The 24,648-nt window shown below is 41.9% G+C and overlaps 1 protein-coding gene across 2 annotated transcripts in view; it reads left to right on the top strand.

Moving 5' to 3' along the window:
* Positions 1-24,648, top strand: part of CLPB (caseinolytic mitochondrial matrix peptidase chaperone subunit B) — a 221,791-nt gene that overhangs the window by 21,947 nt on the left and 175,196 nt on the right. For both annotated transcript variants that reach the window (XM_033947532.1, XM_033947533.1), the window contains exon 3: positions 4,115-4,201. In XM_033947532.1, coding sequence (XP_033803423.1) covers positions 4,115-4,201 — 87 coding nt within the window. The remainder of the gene's footprint in view (positions 1-4,114; positions 4,202-24,648) is intronic.

Below are 24,648 nucleotides of genomic sequence, written 5' to 3'. Positions count from 1 at the left end.
TTCTCCAGCATCGTCAGGCAGGTCACTCCCTCTCCTGTGCTAGTTTATTCCAATCAGTGGCTTCCCTGGCACTGACCTGTCACCAACAGCGCTGCCGCTAGCACCGCCATCACCCCCACTTCAGATGCATGGCCTAAAGCCCCAAACTTCAAGCTGTTTCTTGCTAGTGCTGCCCGATTCAGAGAAAAGTTTTTCGATTTGATTCAGCCTGTTAAATCGATGATTCAATTTGGTTCGCTTTCAGTGACACAGCTTTTTAAGTTTAGTCCTTAACAATTTTTATTGAAAGAATCAAATAATCAGTACAATAGGATAATACAGAAATACATTCAATACAATAAGAATCACAATAATATTTCATACAAATTTAAATCACTCTTTCAAATTTAACTTCCACATGAATTAATTCAATCTTATCTACACCCCCCTTAATTCCATCCCTTACCCACTATCTTCCCCTAAATGAAATCCCTCACCCTGGATGAAAGTTGACAAAAATAAAGAATTAAAATAAATAACTGGAATGTAATTAGTAAACCTAAATTTTCATAATAAATCATTGATAACCAAACTTCATATTTTTGGTGAAAGATTCTGAATATAAGGATCCCAAACCTCCATAAAAAGATGAGTTTTTTAAGGCGAACCTCGAACCTCCCAATTCTCAAATAAAAATAAACGATGTAATTGATTCTTCCAATGCCAAAATCTTGGAGATTCTTTCTGCAACCAAATTTGCATAATACATTTATGCCCAATCATACAGGCTTTCTGAAATAAAAGACATTTTGGTTGGCCAAAAACCCCACAAGCTGATGCTTTACCAAAAATTATTCCCTTAGGACAACCCACTATCGAATTACCCCATAAAGAACCCCAAAATAATAGGATGGCAGACCAAAATGCATGAGATAATGTGCCAGGATCTTTATTACATTTAATACAAATTGGGGTATCTATTAAATTCGCATGAAAAGCTTGAATTTGGGAAAAATAAGCCCTATGTAAAATTCTATAAGTACATTCTCTCCAAACATACCCTTTTATAATCTTTGGTAGTCTATTAATAGATTGAGTAAAATCAAGAAGAGAAATCTGAATTCCCAACTCCTCATTCCAATTTTGTAGAATTTTATCATATGTACGGGTAGGTAATATATTCCGCCACCACTTGTGTAATAAAGAAACTGAAATAGGCACATCATCACATTGATTAAAAAAAGAAATAATTCAATCTCTTCAATGTATTAATATAATTTACCAATTACATATACGCATATAATGATCCAGGACCCCTTCCCACTGCAATAGAAAGGTCAGGAAAACTCTTAATCTTCCCAGTTTCATCCAATACTTGTGATAAATAATAAATACCTTTAAACCCCCAAAGTCTAAAAATCCTAGATGTCATACCAGGTTGAAAATCTCCATTACCCTGAATAGGTAGCAAATCTGTCATACATGGGTTAAATCTCCATAATTTAATTAAATTCCCCCAAACTGACCTCACTGAAGATAAAATAAGATTACCTATAAAATGGATCGGTAATTTAGATGAATGTATCTGAAGAAGATATAATAAATGAAAAGGGTAATAGAAGGCTTTTTCATATAATATAGGAGAAAATAAAACACTTTATTTAACCAAGTCAATACTGTTCTTATGTTGTATGTGTCCAACATTTCTCCCTTCCCTTCCACCATATGCAGGATTTTTCCCTCTCACCCCTTTCTACCTCTTTGTTGCATCTCTCCCTTCCTCTTCTCCCATGTCCAACAATTCTTCCTCTCTCTCCCCATGTGCATCAGTTTTCCATCCCTCCCTCCCATCTCCCTAAGCAGCAGTTTTAAGAACATAAGAATTGCCATATTGGGACATACCGAAGGCCCATCAAGCCCAGTATCCTGTTTCCAACAGTGGCCAACCCAGGTCCCAAGTACCTAGCTAGATCCCAAGCTTTCCATCTCTCCCTCCCATCCCTCTGTGCAGCAGCTTTCCATCCTTCCTATACCCTTGTGTGGCACCTCCCGACTGACTCCCCTTACCGTGAGATCTGACATACCTTCGGGCCTCGCAAACAGTGGTGGCTGTGGCTGGCCAGCAGAGGCAGCTGTGAACAGACTGCTTGCAGTTCACCCCCCCCCAGGACCTCCCTTCAACGTAATCATCAGTGATGTGGCAGAGGGAAGACCCCAGTGGGGTAGGCCATAAGCAGCACCCAGAGCACCGCCCCTGTCAGTGTGTGTGTGTGTGGGGGGGGGGGGGGTAAGGGTGTTGATCACTAAGGTGAGTCCATTTTGGGGGGGAGATTGGCCACTGTTGGAAATGGGATACTGGGCTTGATGGACCCTTGGTCTTGACCCAGTAGGGCTATTCTTATTTTTTTATTATCAGCCCCAAATCCCTTCCTCCTCGGCACACATCCCTAGTATTTCATAAAGTAGTGTTTTAGCCTATTTATGTGTCTCTTTGTACTTTAATCGCAGCTTCACTGGTTGTATTCCACAAATGTCCTGTTGTCCTTCAGAATTGAACTACCAAGGTGGGGGGGGGGGGGGGCCAGATGCCTGCAGTATTGTTTTACATATGCAGTATTTTGTTCTGGCTCGGGGGCTGCTTGCAATGTCCGTTTACCTCTCTGGAAGGGAAAGTTACTGCCATTGTTGCTTGTAGAAGCGGAACGCGTGAAGAAGTGTTGCAGATGGCGCTCTGACCTTGGGCAGGATTGTGCTTCAGGCACTGAGTTAGATAACCAGCATGTGTAACCAGTGCTCATCAGTCAGATGGAGAGCCATTCCTCTGTTGTTACTGTAAACACAGTTCTTGTGCAACAGCTGGGACACTAACTCATCTCTGGTGATAAGATCAGCCCTCAGTGTTGCTCTCTCTCACTGCTGATACCTGAAGGAGGCACCTGCTCGGTCTAGTCATGCATTCTCTATGGAGACAAAAGGTCTGCTGGATGTCAGAGAGGCACGGCCAGGGATACCTTCTCCTTCAGATGACCATTCAGCCTGTGCAAAATTCTCATCTATCACAGCGAGAGCCTGCAGGTGGAGACGACTCACTGAGAAGCTACACTTATCTTGATTAGGCGTCATTCTGTTGATTTCCCACTGCAGGTTTTGGGGACAGAACCACTGTGTAGAACATTTGCCACAGGTGTTAGTCTCTCTTCTGATTCCTGAAACTCGATAGGATGCTAATATTAGTTAAGTTTACTGAGCCAACAGATTACACCAAAATAGAGAAAATGCTGCCTGTCTAACCAATTATAGTGTGAACTGTTAGTGGCGTGCTTGAAGTACATATACACTTTTGCAAATAACACACGTGCAATTTCCAGCTGCTCCCACCAGAACCTGCAGCAATGAGTCATCACATCCGCACAGACTATCATAGCATAAAGTAGAGGTAGAAATCGGCAGAATTCAGACCCAAAGGCATTTTTCACCACGAACATCTTCAGACTGGCTTTAAATCTTTCAAGACTGGTTTCTAGACAAAGGTGAATTCCAAACTTCTATACATTCCCAGGAAACCTCTGAAAGTTTACCCCAAACTGTGATTCCTTATGCAAATTTCAGAATAGATTCTGTATGGGGTAAAGAACCGATTTAAACACTGTCTTTTCAGACAATTGAGACGAGTTATATTTTTGCCTGTGAGAAGCAATTTCAGTGCTGAGCTCTTGATCTCCTTCTAAGACAGTGGTCTCACACTCAAACCCTTTGCAGGGCCACATTTTGGATTTGTCGGTACTTGGAGGGCCTCAGAAAAATATAGTTAATGTCTTATTAAAGAAATGACAATTTTGCATGAGGTAAAAAAAACTATAGTTTATATATCTTTCCTTTTGGCTAAGTCTTAATAATAATATTGTAATTTATAGCTAAAGAGACATATGATCAAGAAACTCTTTTATTTTACTTTTGTAATTATGATAAACATACCGAGGGCCTCAAAATAGGACCTGGTGGGCCGCGAGTTTGAGACCACTGTTCTAAGATGTGTGATCATTACTGCTTGCTCCTCTTAGAATGTCAGATGTAGGTGGAAAGTTGAACATCCAGGTTTGTAAAGCTCATCTGCCCCGTTCTCTTCTCTGGGTAGGTTGCTGTCTGAAGGCGTGGACGTTAATAGTCGACACAAGCTCGGCTGGACAGTTCTAATGGTGGCAGCTATAAACAGAAATCAGAGGTGAGTGTTCCTTAAGACTGGGGTCTGGTTTGCCAAAGGGATTTGTTAATTTCATTTATTTAAAACATTTACAGCCCGCATATCAAACATCTATGCGGATAACAGCAGCACATACACAAAGTTAAAACAAACATAACAATACATAATAAAATAACATATAACCTACTATCAAAAACTTGTACTTAAGACAGATAAGGCAGTGAACTACCAGTTTAAACATTACTCATGTTTGGAGAAGCCAAGCGAAAAAAAAAATGCTTTTCCAAAACACTAGAAAGTCGTGAGTTAGACGGGTGGAATCTGGAATTGAATTCCATAGCATCGGTCCAGCCACTTGAAACATTCGGAATCTATTAGCCACTTTAGTGACTTGAGTGTAAGTGTGGAATAATCAGAAGCTTCCTAGATTGTGATCTTAAAGAGCATTGACATGGTACATATGTCTGCAGCAAGGAGGTAATCGCCCTTGGTAACAGGTCATGAATAGATTTAAAAACCAAGATCAAAATCTTAAATTGTATTTTCCATGTAACTGGCAATCAATGGAGATCTGCAAGCACAGGTGGAAACCATCTTTAGTAAATGATAAGTGTATGCACATTTTTTTCACTTTCTGTTTTCATATTTGTCTGGTTTTCCAGATTCCAATTTCTTCCCACCACCCACCTGCACTGACCATAAGAATCCAAAGGGCTGAGTTGTAATTTTTCCAACAAGAGAATGCTATACTCACTCCGAATGTGGACATGACATACAGCCATTCAGTGCCATTTCTGCTGCTCTGAATTCTCTCTGCCCTTGCATCTCAAGACCTAAAATTTAAAGTAGTCGTCGCTGTCCCTATTATACTCCATCCCAGAGCTCCAGCCCTGGGCACATGACACCTGAATTCTTGCAAGAATCCGTTTTTCATGTAGCACTGTTTATTAAGATTTATTAACCACCTTTTGAAGAAATTCACTTGAGATGGTGTACAGCAAGTATAAACTGTCCGTAGGCAATTACGGTGACAGTATGACCTTTTATTTTGTAGCCAATACGTTCAACATAACAGTAAAGTAGAAACCAGAGCATATTACAATAAAATGAGAGATATCAAAATATAAACCACAATGATGGCTTGTTTTTTTTATATACAAAAACACTTTCCCTCCCCCCTCAAAAAACTTTTATCCATCCCAATTTCTTCATACATCACCACCTTCAGAGATATCCCAGAATTGTGATTGCTAGCATGGTTTCATAATACAAGTGCAATGTGTAAATGGTGTCCCTTAACTTTCTCCCCAAGCTCCCCCTATTAATCTCTAGCCTCCACCCCTTCCCCATGTTGTTTGCTATAAATTCAACAGCAAACTATGTGCTTTATGGAGTAAAGCCTTCCAAACAGGGACACAAATCTGTTTGTCTTCCATGCTTTTCCTGAGCCATTTTTGACATAATCTCTCTCAGACTTCAGTACTTGAAATCGTTCCATTTCCACTGCGCCATGGTAGGTGAGTCCTGAAGTTTCCAAATAAATGCTCTCTGTACAAAAAGCTTGTCTCCCTTTTCATAATTGTAAAACAAGATGACATATGATCCTAATAAAATGCTCAAATACAGCAATACACAATTAGAACAGCAAAGTGAAAAATTGGAAATGAATAAATGAAATCACGTAGTGGAGTGATACAGTATCAGCACAGTACATGTTACAACACAATAAAACATTCCTATAAGAGAGGCCTGATATTCCCAGTATAGAAATTTCTTAATAGATAATGAAGGGAATATATAGACAGACAAGGCAGGGTGTAGAGAGAGGATCAGAGCTGGATAAAAAGTGAGTGAACATCCTGAAGGAAAAAATGGCTTGTGACGTGCAAAGGTGCATGCAACTGATCTCTGTGTGGGTGGTAAGCTGGTGTTGCTGGGGAATGTGCAGTTGATTTCAATCCTTGTGTGTGTGATTTGGTAGGCTCCTTGATTATTAAAAGCAGTAGAAGATCTACCGTATTTTCACGTAGATAACGCGCACCCGTGTAAAACGCACACACGGGTATAGCGCGCGGAAAACACAAATTTATGTACAGAAATTTTTATATACCGCGCACACCCGTATACTGCGCATGCTGCCCGACTCTCCTTTCGCCCGCTCTGACTCCTCTGGAGACCCCGACTCTCTTTTCGCCCGCCCCGACTCTCCTTTCCCCTTTAAAGTCCTGTCCCTACCCTGAAAGCCTGATGCCCCTCCCCCTGACGTCCGATTCACCCCCCGCAGGACCGCTCGCACCCCCACCCCGAAGGACCATTCGCACCCCCACAGCCTCCCCCCCCTCCCCCATGGAGAAGCTGTCTACCTTGTTTCCGGATGCCAGCGAGCCCAGCTGTTTCCTCTGCCAGCGGTCCCGCCCCTTCTCTGAGCCCTGCTGCGCTGCTTCCTCTTCCGGCGGTCCCGCCCTTTCTCTGACATCAGAGAAAGGGCGGGACCGCCTGAAGAGGAAGCAGCGCAGCACAGGGTTCTGAGAAGGGGCAGGACCGCCGGCAGAGGAAGCAGCTGGGCTGGCATCCGGAAACAAGGTAGACAGCTTCTCCATGGGGGAGGGGGGGAGGCTGTGGGGGTGCGAGCGGTCCTTCGGGTGGGGGTGCGAGCGCTCCTTCCGGGTGATGAATCGGGCATCGGGAGGGGGGAACTATGTAAAAAAATTTTTGTACAACGCGCTCACGCGTATAACGTGCAAGGTTATGCGCGGTTTGTAAAAACCAAGTATAACGCCCGCGTTATATGCGTGAAAATACGGTAGGCTTTTATTTGCGTCCTGATGAAGAATTAATCTTGCATTCTGGAACAAAGTTCGAGTATAGAATTTTGGACGCACGAATTCTGATCGAGTTGAATGTCTGCCACTGTTCCTAGGCCTCTCAGATTAATTGTACCCAAAAAGGGTGTGGTAATGTGAGCGAGCAGCATAAGAACATAAGAATAGCCTTACTGGCCCAGCAGCCCGTTCTCATGGTGGCCAATCAAGTTTCAAGTTTATTAAAAATTTTGATTAAACACAAATCAAGATTTCTAAGTGTTTTACAAGTTATATTAAAAGGGCGGAGACATAAATTGACAGATTTCCACTGAACAAACATTAGTCTAACAGAAACGGGTAGGAAAGGTGGGAGAACTACAAATTTAAAGAAAAGAATACAAAAAAAGGAGACCACAATAGGAAGGGGAGGCAGTTAGAATTATCAAAGAAATATGACCATATTTAAGATCTGTTTAGGAGTCATATGCATCCTGGAAAAGGTAAGTCTTTAAGTTTCCCTTAAATTTGGCTACATTTTTCTCCTCCCTGATATACAGAGGTAAGGAGTAACTGCGAAAGTAGCCCAACGTGAGCCAATAATTTTCAATGATGGTATATGGAGAAGGTACTGTGAGGAGGATCTTAGGACTCGTGTAAGTTCATGCGGGATAAGGAGTTTATGAATAAAGGCCGGTATTTTAGTGTCTAAAGATTTAAAAGAGAGAAGTGCTATCTTGTAAATGGTATGGGATTGGTAGCCAATGAGCAGATTTTAGCAGTGGAGTGACATGATCAAATTTTTTTCTTCTTTTCAATAATTTTTATGGCCGTATTTTGTATCAATTGTAACCGGCGGATATCTTTTTGATAGATACCCTTGTATATTGCATTACAATAGTTGAGTAACAACATTCCATACTAAGATCTAGGGAAAACAGTGGCTTCCCCCATGTCTTTCTCAATATATATATATATTTGTTATTGTCTTGATGGATTTATCAAGTGTTGTTTCTGAGACTATGTATGATTTTTCTTGTACACTTGTTGAATGATTAAAAAGGAATAAAGAATTGAAAAAAAAAGCAAACTATGGGCTTTTCCTCCAGGAACTTATTCAAACCTTCCTTAAAACCAGCTACGCTATCCACTCTTACCACATCCTTTGGCTTAGGTTTCTTATAAATGGAGGCAGACAAGGGGTAGGAGTAACCAAAAGACCTTCTTTATTATAAAGATAAGACAGTAGCATTTGTAAATCAACAGAAAACAGTCCTACTGGGACTGGCTCTGGCCACACCCCAGACACAGTTCAATTCTTTCTTCCCTAGCCTAATATAGTCCTGCACAGACTTCCCTTCAAAATGATAAGAGACCTTAATAGTCTGCTTCCCCAGTCCACTCTTCAGGTACTATGGCTCATCCTTCCACAGCAGTTCTGTTAACTCAGGACATCTGTCCTGGAAGCCACTATTGTAACTCCGTTCTGAGCTCATTGGGGAGAATGGGATGGAAAATGAATTAAATAAATAACTACATTCAGAGCCTCCTTGTTCTGCCTTGCCAGAAGGTTTTGCTCCCTGTTGAGCCCTGCCCCTCTAGCCAGAAAGCCTAGCATTCCTCTCGTAAGGCTATTCTTATGTTCTTACAGAGGGCATCACTATTAGATGGGAGGAAGATGGTATATTAAATAGGATTATTACAGAAAGAGCATTTTGTCATTGCTCCTTGTTTTCTCTAGTGATGCTGAAAGAGGCCCAGGTTTCATAGGTGTCCAAAGACTCTGGTGACCAGCTAATCAAAGGCAGAGTCCCATGCTCAGATCATATTGTTATGACTTTCTCACTACACTTTCTAATTTAGAAAGAAATAGTAACATCAGGACACTGTTGTATTGCAAGATAAATGTTGGTGTAGCTCCAGGGTGAGAGTTCCCAGACTGAAATGGCTGAGAAAATCTTATCCTTGCAGTGTCCACATGCAGCACCATTTAAAGAACATAGAACTTAATTTTTCACAGCAGTGTTTAGTGAACTTTTGGTAGCATATCAACGATGTATGACATTGTCCACAGGTTAGTCCAGTTAAACAAACAGAAATAAAGGTTAACAACTAAAAACAAACAGGTGCAGAAGCGGCAGTTGTGCAAACTTCACATGTCCACAGTTTGGGACTACTTGCAGCTTCTGGGTTTCATAGTGGCGACCCTGGAGGATGTCTCTTGGCTGAGAGCCAATATGCAATCCCTACAGAGGCTCTCTTGTCGCAGGACTTTCATCGCCCTCTTATGCCCGAGGCAAGGCTCAAGTTTGGACTGGTGCAGTGGCATAGTAAGGGGGGTGAGGGATGCAGATTACCCCAGGAGCCGGCGCATCTCCTCCTCTCTATCTCATATACCTCTACAAGCAGCATCTTCCACCTGCCTACTGGTCATGGAACCCCTGGGTGTGACGTCAGAAGGGAACCAAAGCCGGCGCGAGCAGCAGATGGGAGATGTCGCTTGCACCAGCGAACATTTTGAGAGGTACGCGGGGGATACTCAAGTGGTGGGGAAGAGTAGGGGGGGGGCACTCAGCATAGCAATGCCAGGTGCCACTGCCCCTGGCACTTCCCACCCTTGCTATGCCACTGGATTGGTGGGACAGTGCAACGCATCTATTGAAAGGATTTCCTCTGGATCCCCCTCAGTGGGTCTTGGTCACCACAGATGTGTCCCCTCTGTTGGAGAGCTCATTACCTGGGTTGTGTGGTTCAGGGCCTTTGGGCCTGCGCAGCCGCTACTGGAGGGCAAGATGGTCAGAGTGATGTCTGTCTGGATGGTGACCCATCTGTTGGCTAGCGGTTCACATTGTGCACAAGGACAACATGCGGGTGGATCCAGGAGACTGGGAGCTTGGGACATCAGGACTTTCAGCTTATTCTGGACCGCTGGCTCATTCTCCGACTTGATGGCAATGCAGGACAATACGAAGACTGATTGCTTCTTCAGTCAATGGAGCTATCTGGAGGCAGAGCTCCTTTGCCTTCCATGTGTGGGTGTCGTCTGTGTAGGACTGCACAGTTTCTATATCTGGTCTTGCTCGTGGCTCCTGATTGGTCCTGCAGACCTTGGTATATGGACCTTTGGTGTCTTCTCATGGAGAAGCCACTGTCACTACCAGGGGTTGGGGTCTCCTTCGGCAGGGGTGGTAGAAATGGAAGACCTAAATCCCTTCTGGCTAATGGTTTGGCCATTGAAAGGAAGTGGCTGGATACGGAGGGAGAAGTGTATAGGCAAACATGCTGTCTTTGCCTCCAAAAATTACATTACATCTAAATAAAAAAATAGAGGAAAATACTGGACTCTAACAAGAAAATATGTCCAAGATCCCTCTAGCTTCTCTTGTGAGCACTGTTGTGTAAGAATTCAACTGAACTGTGTCCTGATTCATTGAGTTCTCACCATCCCTCATTCTCTGTATTGAGCTGAGAATGCTTTTTCCCAGCATCATCACTGTTTCTTCTGCTGAGCCTAAAATGCACTCTTAAATATATTCAAGTCTACAACTAAATTAATTAGTTTTCCTTTTAAGAATGAAATCCAATTTCAAAAAATGTGGGCCAGACGGTGGAAGATGCTTTGATGTTACAAGCTCTTCAGAGATGCTTTACTTAGTCACAAGTTCATAAGCAAAAAGGCTTAATTACTTGGGACAACACAGGATTAAAACAGAGCACAAAAGCTGAATATCCGCTCTCAGATGACATGATTCGAATCCATGTGCCGAGTTCGTGTGTGGTGCAGATGCTGATGTGTGCTATGACAAGCTGAAAGTCTTGACCTCCTCAAAGTGCTCTTTGAGATGACATTTGCATGATTCTCTGGACAGAGGCGTAGAGAGGCCTGTCTGTTTGTATAACTTTGATGTCCAAGAATCAGTGGTTTCTTGTTTGCATGTCCGTACCAAGGATAGATTTGGAACCTCCCTCCTTTGCAGTGGACAATGGTCAGCGATGGAGTGTGACGATTGTTGACCATTCCGAGTGACTGGTGGACCAGAACAGCAAAACCATGTAAGAGACCAGGAAGAAACTCTTATTTGTGATGTATTGACCAGATGTGAGATGATATTCTTATCAGTATTGTTTTGGAATATGAGCATGGTCTTGATTATAGCTAAAATGCAAGATGTATTGAGGCTTTTGCAAGAAAATGTTTTCCATGAAATGTATTTTTTATTTTTGTTTTAATATTTCCTAATCTTGATAATTTTGATTCTGCGTTGGTCAGTAGACATTTCACTGACTGCTGACTTAGAGCCTAATTAGTGCCACTTTTTTCTTCTGTAACCTTCTTGTATGTTACTTTTGTCAGTTCTTATCATGCACTAATCAGGTACCATGGCTGCTTTAGTACCTATACTCGGAATGATAATGATTTAGAAAGGATGACACTTTTTTGCATCTTCATTTCTCCAGTAACAGGTGTTAATAGAAAACAAGCATTTTGACTGTATATGAGGAGTAGCTTGATGGTTAGTGCAGCGGACTGAGATCCTGGGGAACTGTGTTGCAACTCCTTATAACCCGGGGCAAGTCACTTAACCTTCCATTGTCCCAGGTTCAAAAAATCACCTTAGATTGTGAGCCCACTAGGGATAAAGAAAGTGCCTGCATATACAGCATTGCATATATCTGTAGCACTAAAGAAATGATAAGTAGTAGTATATGACCTTGAGGGCCGCAATCCAGTCGGGTTTTCAGGATTTCCCCAATGAATCTGCATGAGATCTATGTGCATGCACTGCTTTCAATGCATATTCATTGGGGAAATCCTGAAAACCCGACTAGATTGCGGCCCTCAAGGAGGGACTTTGAGATCCCTGTTCTAGAGGGTGAGGTCAGACTAATTTGAAAAAGCTCCAGTAGATCTGTTTGCCTACTATAGTTAAGGCATTTTGAGGGGTTTTTGGATTGATTAATCAGTTTGTCATAGTATAGTTTTTTGATTTCTGCTATTGCTGACTTATATTGTTGTACTTCTTTCCTCCATTGTATATAGCAATCATGGTTTTGGTGTTTCCTCAAGGCTCTTCCAATTTCCTTACATTGTAAGGCTAATAGTGGTTATGAAAACCACGAATTGGATTTCATTTTTGGTTTAACATGTCTAGCTGGGGCAACATTATCTAGGACAGACAATGTTAGGTCCTGCTATGAGATTATGGACCACATTTGTGTCTATTGGTGCCAACTGTTCTGTAATTGATTTCCAGAATTATTCTGGTGGTTTCTTACTATGTCTTGCCTGTTGTGTTTTAATGTTAGGTTTTGAGATGAAGGTTTTGGGCAATTTTAAGTAGAAGCTAAAAAGATTGTAGTCAGACCAGTTAGCTGATTCCCATATAACAAGGTCTATTAAGGGGAATGAAAAGCCTTCAGACATGCACAAGATAAAATCTATCACCATATATCACATATAACTGAGCTGGTTGTTTGATTTGTATTGACAAGATAAAATCTAGGCAGTATCCTCCTATATGGGTTTTTTCGTAAGAAGTTCAGTTGCTGTTGTAAATTTTGAAAGGAGCGGACTTTGGGGGTCTTCCTAATCTTCAAGTTCACTGTCCTCAAGTTACTGTACTACCCAGCCTTGCCCTTTTGTGACTATATTGTATAGTATTGTATCATATCGCTAAATATACTGTCCAATGTAACTTCTGAGAATGTTGGCTTGTTTGAGCTCCCGGGAGAACAGGATAGAAATTGAATCAAATAAATAAAAAATAAGTTGTAGATTTAGATCTCCAAGCACTATTAGGTTGGAGAATATAGTTGTACTATTTGTTTCAGAAGTATTACTTTGTAACTTCATATCTTTGGACTTTCTGAAAGAGTAAACAACTGATTTGCATTTACCATTCACTTCACTCAGGATGTTGTAGACCTCTACCATATCTCCCCTCAGCTGTCTCTTTTCCAAGGTGAAGAGCTCTAACTAGAGAATGACACAGTGACAAAATTCATCACCGTTCCCGTCCCTGTGGATAACCACTGGAAACATCTCTTTGTCATGCTCAAGAGTCTGAATGGGCCCAGCCACTGACCCTCAAGTTCTGCATTGAAGAATGCTGGTGTAGAAGGACTGAGGTTGAGAGAGACACTAAAGAATGACATGGGATGGTTTCCAGCCACTGACTCTCAAGGCTTGCATTGAAGAATGCTGGTGTGGAAGGACTGAGGTTGAGAGAGACACTAAAGAATGACACGGGATGGTTTCCAGCCACTGATCCTCAAGCCTTGCATTGGAGAAAGGTGGTGTAGAAGAACTGAGGCTGAGAGAGACACTAAAGAATGACACGGGACAGTTTCCAGCTACTGACCCTCAAGTCCTGCACTGAAGAATGCTAGTGTAGAAGGACTGAGGATGAGATAGACACCAAAGCATGACATGGGATGGTTTCCAGCCACTCACCCTCAAGCCTTGCATTGGAGTAAGCTGGTGTAGAAGGATTGAGGTTGAGATAGACACTAAAGAATGACACGGGACGGTTTCCAGCCATTGACCCTCAAGACCTGCATTGAAGAATACTGGTGTAGAAGGACTGAGGTTGAGAGAGACACTAAAGAATGACACAGGATGGTTTCCAGCCACTGACCCTCAAGTCCTGCATTGAAGAATGCTGGTGTAGAAGGACTGAGGTTGAGAGAGACACTAAAGAATGACACAGGATGGTTTCCAGCCATTGACCCTCAAGTCCAGCATTGAAGAATGCTGGTGTAGAAGGACTGAGGTTGAGAGAGACACTAAAGAATGACACAGGACGGTTTCCAGCCACTGACCCTCAAGCTTTGCTTTGAAGAATGCTGGTGTAGAAGGACTGAGGTTGAGAGAGACACTAAAGAATGACACAGGATGGTTTCCCGCAGTCATCTGTGGGGACGGAAGGTGATGATTTTCATCACTGTGTCATTCTCTAGTTCTAACCTCTTTAGCCTTTCCTTTTATTAGTCATTCCTTTAATCATTTTGGTCACCTTTCTCTCTACCTTTTGAGATGCAGCAACCAGAGTTACACACAATACATGTACCTCACCTGCAAAGGCTGATCAGGTTGTTATTTCATTTCCACAGAGTACCCAGTACAAATATATTCAAAGAACATAATTAGAAGTTATAACTGTATCATTTTGTTTGAGGTAAGTTCATTTTCTAAAATAAATTTTGAAAACAAATTTAAATTTGATTTAAAGAAATCAAAGTTTATCCACCTTGTTTATGTATAGCATGGGAATTAACAATTTTGGCCTACCCTTATCCTTTCCTTTTCCTTGCCATCCTCACATCTTCCCTCTCTCTAATTTAAATCTCTCATGCTTTCAACGGAGCAGCAGCTGAAAAACTACTTCTGGGGGGGAAAAGTCAAAGTACACTATGAAAATAAGAAACAGGAGCTATGGATTTTCAGGGCAGTAGGCACCGTCTTCCCTTCCCCCCACATTGCTTGTTGCTCCATGGATGGACTTATATAAAGGGGGTAATCTTATGCTGAGCAGCAACAACATTCAGACAAAGCTCCTTACATGGCCAAACTCCCTATGTAGATGGCATCTGAAGTCCCTTTTTGTGTTAGCTCAGGTTCATCTACTGAACCCAACCATAGGCAAAGAGATCAACTAACGTAACAGGAAGTTATGAAGTATAAAATGGGAAAAAGCTATATTGATGTCCCTCCCCACCACCAAAGTTGCTTCTGGGTGCCGAAAAATTTACTTTAAGAAACTTTACCGAAATGACAATTTGTACAGTTACAGTTACTTTATTTGATATACTGCAATTATTAACAAAAATGTTAAACCAAAGCGGTTTACAGTAAAAAAAAAAAAAGGGATAAAAATGATAAAATCAGTAAGGATAAACAGGGTAAATCAACCTTAACAAATCAGACACAATTTGAATAAGAAAAAGGGAGGAAAACATTTATAGCATGAGCTCCTTTTACAAAGGTGCATTAGCGGTTTTAGCGCGCGCTAGCTGCTACGCCTCCTTTTAATCAGGCAGTAATTTTTCGGCTAGCACGCTAATCTTGTGCGCTAGGATCCCTATATTAGCAGGAAGGACAAAAAAGGAAATCAATAAAAGGTAAAGAGAAAAATAAAAACTGTATTAGCAAGAAAGAAAAAAAAAAGGAAACTTATAAATGGATTATTTCAAATGCCATTTTAAAGTAATAAGTCTTTAATTGAGACTTAACATTTTTTAAAAGATTTTTCAGCCCTTAGATATAATGGAAGAGAATTCCATTACTGAAAAACTGGAATCCCTGTGAATGTCCAAAAACATCTGCCTGAAAGATGGCACAGTCAACAAGTGTTGATGAGAGGAACGAAGATTCCTTTGAGGTAAATATGGGATTAATTGGCTAGACAGGAATAAGGGAAGATCTGTAGACTGGATCTGGAAACAAAGTTCATTATACTTAAAAGGAATTATATAAGCAATTGGAAGCATATGTTATGATTTGAGTAAAGGGATAATATGATCATATTTGGATCAACAGTAAAACAATCAAAGAGCGGTATTTTGCAGAAGCTGAAGTCAACAGAGTTGATAATATGGAAGACCGATTAAAAGTGAGTTACAATAGTCAAGTTTAGAGAAGGACAAAGAGTGTAATTGGCGAAGTTTTAAGAATGAAGTAGACACAACTCTAGAAATATAAAAATGAAATGATAAGGAATTATCTAAAGTAGCTCCGAGAATTTTAATAATATTCAAGAGGGCCTGGGATAGGCATGTGGGACTCTCAGGGAGAGAATGAGATAATGGTTACTGTGGATGGGCAGACTAGATGGGCCATTTGGCCTTTATCTGCCATCATGTTTTTATGGAGTATGGCAGGGATGTACCTTTCATAGTAAAACAAGGAAGGTTCAATGAACATTTAGTGGAGGAAAAAATCAGAGTAGACACTTTTTGAGAATTAATTTTCAGTTTATTCAATGTTAACCAGTTAGCCGCCTCATCTAATTTTTTAGAGTTTATGGGGAAATCGTTAGAACACTCAGAATTAAATGGATAAAGAAACTGAATGTCATCAGCATAAATGAAATATGTAAATCCAAGTGACTGAAGCAATAATATAAGTGGAGCAAGGAAAATATTAAAAAGTATGGGCCCAAGAAATGAACCATGAGGAACACCTGATTGAAGTTGCTGTGAACTTGAAAAAGAGCCAGAATAATAGACAAAGTGAGATCGCTCAGTAAGATAAGAGTGAAACCACTGAAAAGCTTTATCAGCAATATGCCTCTGATCCTTGCTAATTTGAAATAAACCAGCGTATTATTGAGGTTTATTGTAGAGAATGACACAGGGACCATTTACCGCGGGTCACCGCAATAAATCCGCAGGAATGGAGACATTTGCAACTGGTTTACCGCAGGAATGGGGACAAGACTTTTATCCCAGGACAAGCAGGCAGCATATTCTTGACTGATGGGTGACGGCATCGACGGAGCCCCGGTACGGACAATTTTAGAGTGATTGCACTCTAAGAACTTGGAAAGTTCTGGTAGGCCGCACCGCGCACGCGCGAGTGCCTTCCCGCCCGACAGAGGCGCGCGGTCCCCAGTTTCTTAGTTTCCGCGGAGCTAAGAAGACGCGTTTCTCTCAACGGCCGTTGTGAGAAAATCTTTTTGATTCTTCCCGCTCGCGTAAACTCGTGAAGGAAATATTGTTTCCTTCCTTTTTTCTTTATTTTCTTTAAAAAAAAAACAAACAAAAAAAATTTGGTTTTTTTTTTCTTCTTTTTTCGAATTCGCCCCGGCGGGGCCCTTTGCCACCATCGAGGCCTCGGCCTTCGTTTGGCTGAAGCCGTTTTTACATTCATGCCCCCTCAACCCGGGTTCAAGAAGTGCCAGGGGTGTGCATGACCAATTTCACTCACCGACCCACATAATTGGTGTCTACAGTGTCTTGGTCCCGACCATCGAGCGTCTACCTGCACCCGCTGTGCGACTTTAAAAAAGCGAACTCTGAAAAATCGTCAAATCCAACAGAGATTGCTTTTTGGTGCCGAAATGTCTGACTCTACGACACCGGCACCGACATCGGCTCCGGCGCAGTCGGCACCCACCTCATCGACGCCACCCGATACCGCATCGGCGTCGACTCCTTCAGGTAAGCCGGCTAAGAAGCCTTCCCCGTTGGAGCGTCCTCCGGTCTCGGTGGCAGCGAGCCCAATCCTGCCGACCTCGAGGCGCCCACGGAAGCGCTCCGCCCCAATAGAGGTGAGCCCCTCGACATCGGGTTCCTCATCCTCGGGGCGTAGAGCAGCACCGCAGGTTCCGCAGAAGAAAAAGGCGGTACCGGTGCCCTCACTTGAAGAACGTATAGCTGCTGTTCTGCAAGTGCAGCTTAAAGAACAGTTGCAACACCTTCTTCCTTCACTCTTGGCACCGAGCCTTCCGGTCCTGGTCCGGTCTGAGCCACCGGTACCGACAGTGGAACGCCCTATTTTATCCGCTTCCACTTTGTCGGTACCGGTACAATCTGCTTCCTCGGTCTCCATGCCGGTTCTTGCACCGGAGCCGAGAGCTCACCATCAGGCTGTACAGACTTCGGCTCCGGTGCATCCAGTGACATCTCCCGGTACCGAGTCGATCAGGTCAGGGAAATCGCTTCGCAAATCTCGTCACCTAGAACCCTCCACACCAGAATCTCGGGACCGGAGTTTTCAAGTTCGAGATCCTGATTTGTGGGGTGATTCAGAGGATCCTCTCCTTTCTGAAGGGGAATGCTCCTCTGGTGACGAGGACCCTTCTGCTTTGGGACCTTCCTCTAGACCAGATGTGTCCTCTTTTTCTTCCTTTTTGAAGGAAATGTGTGATTCTCTCTCCATTCCCTTGGAGGCTGAGTCAAAGAAATCCAAGGCTTTTCTAGATGCATTGGATTTTGACCAGCCTCCAAAGGAATATCTTAAGTTACCTCTCCATGATATCTTGAGAGAGACCTTTTATAAAAATTTAGAATCCCCTTTAACTGTACCTGGAGCTCCCCGCAAATTGGACTCTTTGTATAAGGTCATTCCCATTCCTGGGTTTGACAAGCCCCAACTACCTCATGAGTCCCTTTTAGTTGAGTCCACACTCAAAAAGTCTAAGGGGGCTAGTGTGTACGCCTCAGTCACTCCTGGCAGAGAGGGTAAATCCATGGACAAGTTTGGAAAAAGGCTGTATCAGAATGCGATGTTGGCCAACCGGTCAGGAAATTACGCATTCCATTTCTCATTCTATCTAAAGCAGCTTATACAGAATCTGGCTCTTTTCGAGAAATATCTCCCTGACCGGAAGAAATCTGCCCCGCAGGAGTAGTGAAAAGTCGTACTCCTGTGGTAAAAAAAATTGCGCCCGTGTCAGACTTGGCATCTTCTCCCCAGGTCCTCTTGCGCCTATTTTACCTTCAGGAGCCAGCCATGCCACGATGAAGACAGAAGGAACCTAAAACCAAAGCCTGAGACCAATGTGATTTGAAGAATAAAATTACCAGACAACAACCACCAAAAAAATTTATTTTATATTTTGTGATTAGAATATTTCAGATTTGAAATATGTATTCTGCTAGAGCTGGTATTAGACATAACTGGGGACCACAAAGTTCAGGCTGTGCTTCTTTAGCTTCCAGCTGGCTTAGGGCTCTCTCTCTGACCAGGGGGCAGTTGCCCTAGTTGCACTTCCTTATACACTATTCCTGCCATGTGTGACTAAAGTATTCTGTTAGTTTGATTTTTCTATGTAGCATTCTGTAGTAATTTGGCTTGTTCAGTTTTCACAACAGTGAAGGGGATATTTGTGAAAGGGAGGGGAATTGGGTTTTGTTGAATCTTGCTCTGTTTTATTTGTGCTTATAAAATGACAATTGTCAGAGGAGAAGCTTCCTCCCACACACACGCGATTGCAGGGCGGCACAGGCAAGGGGGAGACAGGGAGGGAGGGAGATAGATTTGACCGGAGGGAGGGAAAGGGCCATGTGTGCGATCGGTAACCACGCGCCTTCCCTCCCTTAAGTTTCTTTACGCTGCGAAGGTAAGGAAGAGGGAGGGATATTCTCGGGCCGCTGAAGGATGGTGAGGTGGCAAGAGGGAAGGGTAGATGCTGCGGTGAAGGGGCCGGCGGGGCCGGTGACGGGACAGTGTAGAGGACGGTGGGTTCGGGGACGGGGCGGTGAAGGGGACAGCAAGGATGGGGAGGTGAAAGGGACGGTTGTCCAGTGACGGGGACAGATTTTTCCCACATGTCATTCTCTAGTTTATTGTAATTTAATGCATATATCCAGCTGGGCTTTGACTAGATAAAAATGTTTTCTTTCATTTTAATTAGTACCATGTTCTAGGGCAGGGGTCTTCAAAGTCCCTCCTCGAGGGCCGTAATCCAGTCGGGTTTTCAGGATTTCCCTAATGAATATGCATTGAAAGCAGTGCATGCACATAGATCTCATGCATATTCATTGGGGAAATCCTGAATAGCCGACTGGATTGGGGCCCATCAAGGAGGGACTTTGAAGATCTGCTGGCCTCCTGTAGTTAAGATTTTGCTGCATGGAACCAAGTATACTCTAGGTTTCCTGAACAGACGCAATTGGAATTGAGAGGTTGAACTTGAGTTCGGGTTGTTACTGAAAGCATCTGGTGTTTATCTTAGGTGCTGACAACTGTCACTTCCTTGCTTTGTCTTTGCTCCATGAGGTATAATTATCTAAGGAATCCTCTTTGTGTCAGGGCAGAGAGCTTCTATTGAAACCTGCTACTGGTTGGCGCAGCGTTTTTAAGAGCATCCTGGAAAGCTTCACATTGTGAGACGTCTTTATGGGATCACTGCCTTTCTTGCTTCAGTGGCTCCAGCTGCCCGTCTGTCCTCTGACTGTGAGTCCTCTTACACAGGCACAGCCAAGTGCTGATGTTACATGCCACATTTCCTCTCCTTTGTTAAAATTGGCTGTTCTTCCCCCCCCTCCCGCCCTTCATTCCACCCTCCATTAAAAGCAGAAAGCACTTACTGCAATTGATTTAACTGCTTGGTGAACTTTACTTAAGCTGTGCCCTCTGAGTCATCACCAGGGTCAATTTAGATTTATATTTCCGCAGATGAATAGCATATGTTTGTAATCAAATTAAAACTTGATCAGCAAATTAAAACCCTCTCTACTCCCAGACCATTGGAGATATTGAGCACAGGTAAATTAGAGACCTCTATGGATGGATACACTGAGAGCTCCCCTCCCCTCATAATCTCTGCCACTTATCTGCTTTCTAGGGTGATAATAGTGTACAGTACTTATATTAACAGCAAATACATTTATTTGGCAGTTCAGGATGCCAAGTATCTCAGAAATACAGCAATGCATTTGCCTATATAGATAGGGTTTCACCTCTCGTGGTTATTGGTTACTGGTGGTAGAGCCATGGCTTTCTCCTGTGGCATGTTGGGATTTGTAGTTCTGATTGTCATTGTAGTGTGTGGTAGTTTGAACACTGATTGGCCTCAACCAGTCATTAGTGACCTAGAAGCAACTAGTAACCCTTCCTGATATTAAATTGTCATAAGCTAACCAGTATCACCGCAGAATATTGGTGGCCTCACTGTACCTCTGTTTTCACTGTAGTATGTGGTCTAGCAGCTTCCCTTCTTTGTTGAAGCCACTCCATCTTATATGCAGTCTCTAAACTATGCAAATCCCATAGTTCCTTGCTTCGATCCTTCAGCTTCTTTCTCCAGTCCCTATAATATGGGTCCTCTCTAACTCCCCAAACCTGGTTCAAAGTGAGATGAAATGGATGTGTCTACCCCCCTAAGAACTACCTTCAAGATGTCCCAGGCACATTCTACTGATACCACCCTATTCTCATTCAAAGTATAATACTCCTCTGTTGTTTCCTTTATTTTTTGACATATATCCAGGTTCTCTAAGAGGGACTCATTTCACTTCCAAAATTTTAGGGAGTCCCCTCTGAAACCTCACTGTAAGTGTATCTGTAGCAAGGAATGGTTGGACCATATAGTTGCGTTGATATCTGCTGCCTAACTCACTATACTTGGTCCTAGCCCAAAAGTATATCTATTCTGTTTTAAGGCCCATGGACCCAGGAATAAAATGTATAATTCCTTTCCCTCCTTGCTCTCTTTCCACATGTCCACCAGGTCAAATTTTTCCAAAAATCATTTCAACTTATAGCTCTGATGACAGGATCTTTCTACTGCCTCCTTAGAATTATCCAGAATTGGGTTCAGTGTTAAATTAAAATCTCTTCCCAATTACAAAATGGACTAGTAGTAGAGCTGCTGCCTCAGCACCCTGAGGTTGTGGGTTCAAATCCCAGCACTGCTCCTTGTGCCTTGGGTAAATCACTTAATCCTCCATTACCCACCACTTTGAATGTATAATTCTAGTGCAATGTGTGTAGTGGTCTTGAACACTAGAGTTCTGTATCCTAACTTGCAAGTTGCTTGCAGAAAACAGTCAATCATTCTTTCAACTCCACCTCATTCCCAGGGAGCTGCTCCTGTCCTCTCAGTTTTGTTTTGTTTTTTTTGCAAGCAAGTTGCTCAGAAGTGTTTCTGCTCTGCTCTACAGTTTACTCTTTTGGGGTATTTTTTTTCGGTTGGAGGCTCGTGCCCAGAGGTTTCCATTTGGTGGGACTTCTGCCTGGGAGAAGATACAGACTTGCACGGTGGAAGTCTGGTGCTAGCAGCATCAGCCCTTGGGGACACCTAGCTAGCCAGCCTGCTTGCTTTTATATTTTTAGAGCTCAGGGGCCATCACCTGCATAGCTGCTCCCATCCGTGATTTAGTCAGGAGCTTGAGCATAGGTATTTGGCTCCTTCCTAGCTTGGCCAGGACTAACAGTGGGCCAACTGCATGGTCCTCCCCCCTTTTGTGGTGCAGTTTTCCAGAGGTTGAGGCTCAGTCTGATCTCAGTCCAACTGGCAACCAGAAGACCAGGTTCGTCCAGCAAATCTGTGTGGCAGATTTCTTCTCCATTGATTCCAGCTGAAATCCTATGCTTAAGCAGGCAGGCACCACTTGGCACAGTGAGTAAGGTTATATTGTAGCTTTTGGAAAAATCAGAAAGGGATGTCCCCAAAAGTTTAATTTAAAGGTTTCTGACTCCAGAACCTAGGTCCCCCGCCTCTAAAACCCCTTTCCTTCTGGTTTGTTTTCCTTCAGGAGGTCTCCATGGGCCATTTTTCTGGCAGTGGCCATCTTGGATTTTAAACGATCTTTTCTCTGTATCCTCACATTTGAAAAAATTCTTCTGTAACACTAAAGAAGCTAAGGACATCAAAAATGTGGTAGAAACACGGTATGAAGAATGTTCAGATTCCAAAACTTCCTTGGTGATTTTTAGGGCTTCGTGTTGAGGAATATTACTGTTTAAAGTGTCTAAATCCATGGTCACTAAAATGTGAGTATGTTCTACGGACTGTATGTCTCTAATAAGACATAAAAAATGTGTAGTATTGTATGGAATTTAACCATGTTTTCGAGGACCTGAGAAGGTTTATTGTAGAACACATTCCTGAGACTTTTGTTGGAGACAAGAGGACACGTATACAGTTAAGAGAACAGTTCTGGATTTTGAACTTTTTTTCCCATTTATTTTTATTGGTATTTTTTTTTTTTAATTCTTTATTCATTTTCAATATTTTCAATAAGTGCAATACAAATTAAATACATTTTATATTTAAGACATCACTTAATACTCTTTCAAGAAACAAATCAATCTATATCCCTCCCCACCCTATCCCATAACTATTATAAATTTTTAATTTAATAATCAAATCTTCAAAAAGCTCATTATGATATACATTTCATATCCATAAGAGATAATAAGCACTAATAAATAAACCCATACATTAATTTTTATTGGTATTTCATATTATATCAAATGAACATTTGATTATATTCAGGAGACATTATAATCCAATTGAAAAATTAAACCACCCTATTAAGGGAAAATATTCAAATTAATATAATCCTAATAGAGCTAAACAACGAGTAGATCCAAGAGGAGAAAAATAGAGGATAATAATTTGAACGTGAAGGGCTTATACCTAAAGGTTTTAATGAAAGCACAGAATGGAATACTATCTTTGAAAAATCATGTTTATTCATATAGTTCAACAATGTTGGCTTATTTCTTGTTACTTTGAGATATTCCTTTTAGAATAGTTACCAGCATTTCATATATTTGTTCTGGGAAGTATAGCGTACGTAAGCTGCCGACCAGTAATGGCAGTTTCTTGTTAACAAATTTTCTTGCTTTCAGTGAGCAACTTTCAATAAAGTTGTGTTGAATATGACATCACAGGTGGACTCATGGAGCCGTTGCCTTCTGGGCTCCTAATCACAACAACATGCAGCAATATTGCTGTCTGTTTTACTACTGATTTGGGTTCTTGAAGAAGGGGATAGTTTTCCTCAAAACCGAGCTCAGTAGAACTCTTGGACTAAGTACAGCCAGTTTTGGTATGAAGTTCTACCTTTTAACAGAACTGGTTCAGTCGTCATTTGAAAAAGACAATGGCTAAATTTCTGCAAGATAAGTGCTTACTTTGGCTGTTTTTCAGTCAATACAGACCTTAATTATTTCAAAGGGAGCACATTTTAATTATATTTGATTCTACTGTATTGTTCACTGTATATGCCTATGATGGAAAGTCAGAGCATTTGAAAGCATTAGAGCTTCAAATATTTTGGTTAGTTTGCTCTCATAGCTTATAACTGTACACTGAGGATACACTTAAAAAATTAATATTTATTTACACATGTGTTTTTTGATTACTGGATGTGCCCCTTGTGAAATTATGTTTAAGTTTATAAAAAATTTGATATACCGCTCCTTCATTTTACTGACCTAAGTGGTTTACAATGTAACAATTAAAAACAGGAAAGAACTCCATTGAACATATTCAGAGAGGAAAGGAAGAGATAGAGAAAGATACAAGATATGTACATATCCTAACAAGTATGAAAAACAAAAATTACTTTAAAAATAAAAATTAGTATTCTAATCTAATCTAATCTTCCATTTGTGAGTCGCACAAACCTGTACAAGCTCTAGGCAACTGACAGTGATCAGGAGGGAAAGGGGGAGGAGGGGAGCAAGGGAGGGACAAGGGAAAGACAAGAGGGAGGGGCCATAGAAGGTTGGGGAGGGTATAGAAGAGAAGCAAATATTGCACAAGGCAACAAAAATTTTTTTTCCGGAATCATCTGACAACACAATACATTTTTCTAAATCAGTTTTTCATGCTGATTTCAGATCTGTTATTAGTTTTTTCCAGTCATGTAAACTTTTAAAGTTATGATTAATGTTAGTTTATAGCGTTTTAGCATATAGGGTTTTAAGAATTGCAGCATCAACTTAAAGAAATGTTGCCGTATCTTTAGACCAAAGTCAAATAAGCACACAGCATAGCATAATTATATTGGACTGTGTCACTTAGCAACCAATATTTCTTCAAAAATGCTTAAGAGTATGATTTCTTTTTCTGGATTGTCACGGCACAACATCCAGCAGTAGTTGGCCATCATACTCTCATTCCAGAACATTGACTGAATGTCCTGGTGAAAACGTTTGCCTTGGTCGTCACTCACCATATCAAGATTTTCCGGAAAACAGTCAAG

This window comes from Geotrypetes seraphini, chromosome 6 (assembly GCF_902459505.1).
Source record: "Geotrypetes seraphini chromosome 6, aGeoSer1.1, whole genome shotgun sequence".
Taxonomy (NCBI): Eukaryota; Metazoa; Chordata; class Amphibia; order Gymnophiona; family Dermophiidae; genus Geotrypetes; species Geotrypetes seraphini.
This window is presented reverse-complemented; position numbering and strand designations above follow the sequence as displayed.